A 6,974-nucleotide genomic window follows, 5' to 3' on the forward strand; every position below is an offset into this window, starting at 1 on the left:
TTTTGCTCCGTCAGGTCCTCGCCACGGCATTTGACCTATACCTTGGTGGACGTAATTTTGACGAGGCCTTGGTAGATTACTTCTGCGAGGAGTTTAAGAGCAAGTACAAGCTTAATGTGAGGGAGAACCCAAGGGCTCTGCTCCGGCTGCACCAGGAGTGCGAGAAACTGAAGAAGCTAATGAGTGCCAACTCCTCTGATCTGCCTATGAACATAGAGTGCTTCATGAATGACATTGATGTTTCCGGCAGGATGAACAGGTATACATTTAATGTTTTCCTCCTTCATCATGCATCTCTATAGTGAAAAATCTAGTATTATACATGTTTATTACTTCATCATTTGTAATCCATAGGGGCCAGTTTGAAGACATGTGTGCTCAATATCTGATGAGAGTAGATATGCCACTGAAAGCAGTTCTTGAACAATCAAGTATGTGCCTCACATTTGGTTGAATTTATCAATTTTGCTTGAGTACTGTATACAGGAAGAATCCACTCATTCAGGTTTGTGTTTTTATTGGCAGAGCTAAGCCGGGATGATATCTATGCAGTGGAGATTGTTGGAGGAGCAACGAGAATCCCAGCTGTCAAAGAAAGAATTGCCAAGTTTTTTGGCAAAGACATCAGCACCACGCTTAATGCAGACGAAGCGGTTGCTAGGGGGTGTGCACTTCAGGTGTGACTCTTCTCTTGACACTAACATATACTGAACAAAATTATAAAAACGCAACACTTTTGTTTTTGCCTCCATTTTTCATGAGCCAAACTCAAAGATCTAAGACTTTTTCTATGCCCACAAAAGGCTTATTTCTTTAAAATATTGTTCACAAATCTGTCAGTGAGCATTGAAAACCAGTCAGTATCTGGTGTTAGGGTTTATCCGTGAAGAGAATACCTCTCCAACGTGCCAGACAAACATTTTTTATTATACAATTAACAAACAATACACAGACAGAAGAACGTGTCCCAGGACCAAAAAACAGAGAGGAAAGATGCTAATCAGCGTCTTGATATGCCACACCTGTGAGGTGGATGAATCTCGGCAAAGGAGAAGTGCTCCCTAACAAAGCTTTAGACAGATTTAAGAACAATATTTGAGGGAAATAAGCCTGTTGTGTACATAGAAAAAGTCTCAGCGCTTTGAGTTCAGCTCATGAAAAATGGGGGCAAAAACAAAAGTGTAAGGTTTATAATTTTGTTCAGTGCATAATGTTTTCTTGTTTCAATGCACTGTGTAACTATTCTGTAGCTTGTAAAACCTAATCCAGTAAAAGTGTTTATTTCTGTGGCGTGTGTGCTGTTTGTTTGGGTGTAGTGTGCAATTCTGTCTCCAGCATTTAAGGTACGCGAATTCTCCATTACCGACGTGGTTCCCTTTCCTATTACTCTTCGCTGGAAATCCCCAACAGAGGATGGATTGGGGTAAGAAAATTTTTACCTTATCTTAATTAGCCATATATGGCAATAATAGTATATATAAAGCAAGCCATTATACTTCTCTGTAGTAATTTCTCTATGGGGTAAATCAAGCTAGGCCAGCGAGCTTGAAAAAACTATTTGCTGACTGTGTTTCAACATCCTGACCTAACTTTTTTCCTCTTACTGCATTTTCTTTGTCACAGAGAGTGTGAAGTGTTCAGTAAGAATCACGCTGCTCCGTTTTCCAAAGTGATCACCTTTCACAAGAAGGAACCCTTTTCCCTTGAAGCTTTTTACAGCAGCCCTCAAGAGCTCCCATACCCAGACCACAGGATAGGTAACTGCGCTACTCACTGCCCTCTCAAAAGTTAGACATGCCTGGGGTGGGGCGCACACTTAGGTTGGATATCAGTTTGTAATTTCCACCTGTCTATTAATCTATGCTCTTAAACAGCTCATTTTATTTCCATCTGCCATCAGGATGTTTCTCTGTACAGAATGTGGCTCCCCAGCCAGACGGAGACAGCTCTAAAGTGAAGGTCAAAGTGCGTGTTAACGTCCATGGCATCTTCAGTGTGTCCAGCGCCTCTCTGATTGAAAAGCAGAAAGGAGAGGGAGAGGACATGCAAATTGACTCGGAGCCAATGGTGCAGAATGAGGGAAAGGCAGAGGACCAGGTAAAATGATTTTGCCAGTTTCTTTTGTGCAATGCAAGGAGGGCCTGTGTGTTAATCAAATATGGCTTCGAAGATAATTATTTTATATTGGTCTAATGTACATTAAGTTTGTACTGCTTTTTAAATAACTTCAATGAAATATTTTGTCATTTATATCTAATCTGACTAGGATAAAATAACTGAATGAGTGTTGTGTCTCAGACCAAAATGCAGGTGGACCCGGAAGGCCAAAGCCAGTGGGACCAGCAGAACGAGGACAACAGTTCCAGCAGTAAGGTCAGCTGGACTTGAATTTAGAAATGTAAAGATATTTTTTTGGAAGGATATAACAGTATCCTGTGTTTATATTCAGAAATTATACAGAATACATATTACTGGTCAAAAACACATTTAGCCTTTCAGACATCTATATTCTAGTCTATATTGAGTTAGATTTAATTGACCCTAATGCTTTACTCCTGTAGCAGATTTGACAAATGGTATTAAGTAGGTTAACATACTCTAAATATAAATAAATGGGGAAAATTATCACAAAAATGCAAATTGTAAGATAGTAAATTATGTAAATAGTGCATATGGATGCATATCTACAGAAATGGTATACAATCTTATTAGTTTTTTATGTATTTATTTTATAATACATGTACATTCTGTACATATGTTATGCACATTCTGTACATTTATTAAATAGTATTAAAAAACTGTAGAATTCCAAAAAAGGTTATGTAAGGACTATAGCTGAAAGAATAAATTGTGTTTTCTGGTTTCCAAATCCAGGAGGGGACTTCTGGGGAAAAGCAAGACCCAGCAGCGGGGAGTACCAAGCCCAAAGTCAAGGTGAAGAGTATTGACCTGCCTATCGTGGCCAACAACATTCGACAGCTTGACAGTGATGTCCTTAACAACTTTGTGGAGTATGAGGTGAGTGCTTCTACTGGCCTTTGGGAAAGCAGAGTCATGAGGTGCTTCTCACTTCCCGTAAATTGCATCTCCGGCTCCTTCATTTGCCTCCCTTCTTCGCGTCTTAGTCCGTCCCACCGAGGAAGCTTGGAAGAGACGGAGGAAATCATGGGAGGAGAGCTGTAGCGAGGAAATGTGTTTTTAGAGGGATGAGGCATCCTTTCCTCTGAAGCATCACGTGAATACGTCAGCTGTATGGGTGGCCGCTCTCACGTATCCTCGCTCATAGCTCCTCAGAGATCTCTGCTCAATCTTTGATCCTCGGTCCAGGAACAAGAGCTTTGTGACAGCCCTCACAAAAGAGGGCCAGAACAACTTCTAGTTCTGCTGAGGGCCGAGGAGCTATCAAATAAGGGAAGTGAGATGCACCTGCAGTCTGAGGAAATACTAATTACCTTAACATTAATGGAGGGAGTGGAATTAAAACCCGATATGTGCTTGATATGCGCTGTACTCCTGTTGTGGTCTGGGATTGTTTCCCCATGGTGATTGTGGTGACTTATATTTGTTATTTTATATATATATATATATATATATATATATATATATATATATAATCACTGATTGGCCCAACAAGGAGCCACGGTGTTTGTTTAATGCATACTGATTGGCAGAATCTGTCCCAGCACTATTTTAGGGGAATTACTTGTTTTGCAGATTTTAAAATGTCCAGCCATTCTAAAAAAATCTAGCAGCTAACAATTTTCCAGACAGAAACGACATGACTCCAATTCAAGCTGCTCTGTATCAATCAGTTAATTTTTCCTTGAATGTGTCAGAGGTGCTCATTAAACTCAACGTTGACGCTATAGTTTGTGATGTTGTCAGTCAGATAACATTATATTATAGATTTATTGTTGGTAATGTTTTGCTCCCCTGTGACATGTTTGTTTTTTCCTCACAGCATCAGATGATAGTCCAGGACAAACTGGTTAAAGAGCTGAATGATGCTAAAAATGCTGTTGAGGAGTATGTGTACGATCTGCGGGACAAACTTTGTGGGATCTATGAAAAGTATATCACTGAGGAGGTGAGTGCAATGTTCTTACATACTGTTGATGCAATTTACATATGACTGTATTACTTAATGTCCGTTTTATGTTTTGCCCTTAATAATAGGACAGCAACCGACTGACACTGATGCTGGAGGACACAGAGAACTGGCTGTATGAGGATGGAGAGGACCAACCCAAACAAGTCTATGAGGAGAAGCTGGGTGCACTCAAGGTTTGATTTTAATCCAAGGAAATTTCTATTTTCAATCTCAAATGGGATTTTAGGATACTGGAAACAGCTCTATCAACCTACTGAGCTCAAAGAAGCATTTTAAAAGGTTTTTAAAAATGTTAAAGTAGGAATAACTGTCAACATTAACATTAATTCTGTTATTTTCCAGAGGTTGGGTCAACCCATTCAGGATCGGCACAGAGAGCACGAGGACAGGCCGAGGGCTTTTGAAGAGCTTGGAAAGAAACTGCAACTTTACATGAAGTTGGTGGATTTCTATAATCAGAAGGTAACTCCTTTTGCTCTAGGGATGCAATGCATTTACCTCTTCTTTAATAATTGGATTTTGTATATGTGCAAGTCAGAAAGACAGCTAACCAGACATTAAGTAATTGCCATTGCAGGATTATCTGTCTATGAACATTTTTAGTCATCCAGATCTGAGAAGTTGACAGTGCAATTGCAATGTGTTTTACCTGTGTGATATTTAACACACAGGTCTGTTTTGTTGCTTAGCTGTCTTTCTGACTTGCACATGCTTTTTTTTAGGTTGGTCTTTTTTTTAGGTTACTTCCACTTAAAGTCTTTTGGATTTGAAGGTGTAATTTTAGTCATTTTCTTGTCCTAAATTCTTCCCCAGGATGAGCGATACTTGCATTTGAGTGCCGAGGAAATGAGCACTGTGGAGAAGTGTGTGAATGAAAGCATGGGTTGGATGAACGGCATGATGAACGCACAGAGCAAACTCTGCATTACTCAAGATCCCGTTGTTAAAGTAGCAGAAATCATTGCCAAAATACAGGTATGTGAATTACTAATTCAGATTCAATTCTTACTTTAATTAGCGAGGAGTTTCTTTTGCCAAAACATTCCACGTCTCTTACTCACCAGGAACTAGAAGATATATGTTATCCAGTCATCAACAAGCCAAAACCCACAGTGGAGGAGGCCCCTGAAGTGAATGACCAAAACAGTGGAGCTCATAATGGCCCTACAGCCAAACAAGGAGCAGAAGGGAAGGTAGACGCAAAGGGAAGCCAGCAGACAAAGCCTGGCACGAAAGAGATGGAGGTGGACTGAGATCAGTATCGGAGAAGAAAACCCTTCAACCATCATCGCATTTACTACAGCCAACCATTTAGACAGTAGAAACATCAGTACCTGGGACCGTTTCTCAATCATTACCAGCCACTTTTGTGGATTTCTTTTTTTGTATCTCCCCCACCCATTGGACGTTACCTTTTCAGATTTTTGTTTTCATCCCTATATGTGACAATGGTGTGCTTTACTATCTCAAAGATTTGACGCACTTAATAAATGAAAGAATTATGCTATAGATTACACTGATTTTGATGTAAAACTGTTTCCTCTGTACTACACAGGAAGGTGTCCTTTGTGTTTGCATTCCATGTGTCTCATAAGCATCCAGTCTTAGCAGTAAATCCTACCACTCAAAGGAGAAATACTTAGTGCTGTCCAAACAATTGCTATTACGGAACTATTAATTTGTATGCAATATTACAAATAATATCTTTCTGTTTAACAAGTTTAAAATTATGTCTGTCTAGAAACTAGGGCTGCAAGTCACGATTCATTGGTTGATTATTTTCTCGATTAATCGATTGGTCTATAAAATGTCAGAAAATGGTGAAAAATTTGGATCAGTGTTTCCCAAAAACCCAAGACATCCTCAAATGTCTTCTTTTGTCCACAACTTAAATATATTCAGTTTACTGTTACAGAGGAGAGAAGAAACAAGAAAACATTCACATTTAACAAGCTGGAATCAAAGAATTTTTACTTTTGTATTAAAACAAATTACTCAAACCGACTAAACAATTATCAAAATAGTTGGTGATTAATTTAAAAGTTGACAACTAATCGATTAATCGTTGCGCTACTAGAAACTGTAAATACTATTTTAGTAAATAAGAGCAGTCAGCATAAAATAATATATGTACATAAATAACATTCCTAGTACAATGGCAATGCTTGATACATTAACTCTCTTTAGGAAGTGATTGGTTGCCCATATTCCTTTTGTTTTCTTGCATTTTTCCACACTTGCGTTATGGGATTTCAAGATGGGAAAATAAATGTATTTCTCTGTAAGACAAAATTGCTTTAATCTGAAATTTGATTTTCTGCATCATATTTGGCCAAATCGATACTGCACTTCTGTCTGAGTGAAGTCCTGAAATGAGATCAGGACAGCTCAAAAATGTAGAAAGGTTACAAAACTGTAACTAATCTTGATCTGCAAAAAATGCAAAACAATAGGGACACAAAACTATACAATAACTGGGGATCTATAATTATACATGCAGAGAAGAACTGAAGGCCTGTGGTTATGGACACACACCTGCAGGGTAATTTGTTGACTTGTTGCAGGCAAAATAAAGCTTTAAGGGCTACTGTTCATGGAACTCCTAAGTATCCAAAATAAATGAATAAAGTAGATATAAAGAAATATTAATCATGTGATCACAGATAAAATGCAGTTTTGTAATTGTAATTTAGGAATCTATCATTATAGATTGAATATCTTTAGGTTTTGGACAAAACTGGGAAACTGTGATGAATGTTTAATTTTTGTATATTTAATATATCTAATATTACAAATAATTGAATAGAACAAACAGAACAAATAATTAGTCAATAAAATACTGATCAGATTAACCATAACTCAT

At 38.2% G+C, this 6,974-nt stretch overlaps 1 protein-coding gene across 1 annotated transcript in view; it reads left to right on the forward strand.

Annotated features, from left to right (window-relative positions):
• Positions 1-5,627, forward strand: part of hspa4l (heat shock protein 4 like) — an 8,159-nt gene extending 2,532 nt beyond the window's left edge. Inside the window, exons 7-19 of the mRNA XM_032500748.1 lie at positions 15-259; positions 355-431; positions 526-677; positions 1,317-1,423; positions 1,624-1,757; positions 1,901-2,097; positions 2,299-2,373; positions 2,875-3,018; positions 3,962-4,087; positions 4,177-4,284; positions 4,454-4,573; positions 4,925-5,086; positions 5,176-5,627. Of these exons, the coding sequence (XP_032356639.1) occupies positions 15-259; positions 355-431; positions 526-677; positions 1,317-1,423; positions 1,624-1,757; positions 1,901-2,097; positions 2,299-2,373; positions 2,875-3,018; positions 3,962-4,087; positions 4,177-4,284; positions 4,454-4,573; positions 4,925-5,086; positions 5,176-5,364 (1,836 nt within the window). The 3' untranslated portion in view covers positions 5,365-5,627. The remainder of the gene's footprint in view (positions 1-14; positions 260-354; positions 432-525; positions 678-1,316; positions 1,424-1,623; positions 1,758-1,900; positions 2,098-2,298; positions 2,374-2,874; positions 3,019-3,961; positions 4,088-4,176; positions 4,285-4,453; positions 4,574-4,924; positions 5,087-5,175) is intronic.
• The last annotated feature ends 1,347 nt before the right edge of the window (positions 5,628-6,974 follow it).

Source organism: Etheostoma spectabile, chromosome 20, assembly GCF_008692095.1.
Source record: "Etheostoma spectabile isolate EspeVRDwgs_2016 chromosome 20, UIUC_Espe_1.0, whole genome shotgun sequence".
In the NCBI taxonomy this organism is placed as follows: domain Eukaryota; kingdom Metazoa; phylum Chordata; class Actinopteri; order Perciformes; family Percidae; genus Etheostoma; species Etheostoma spectabile.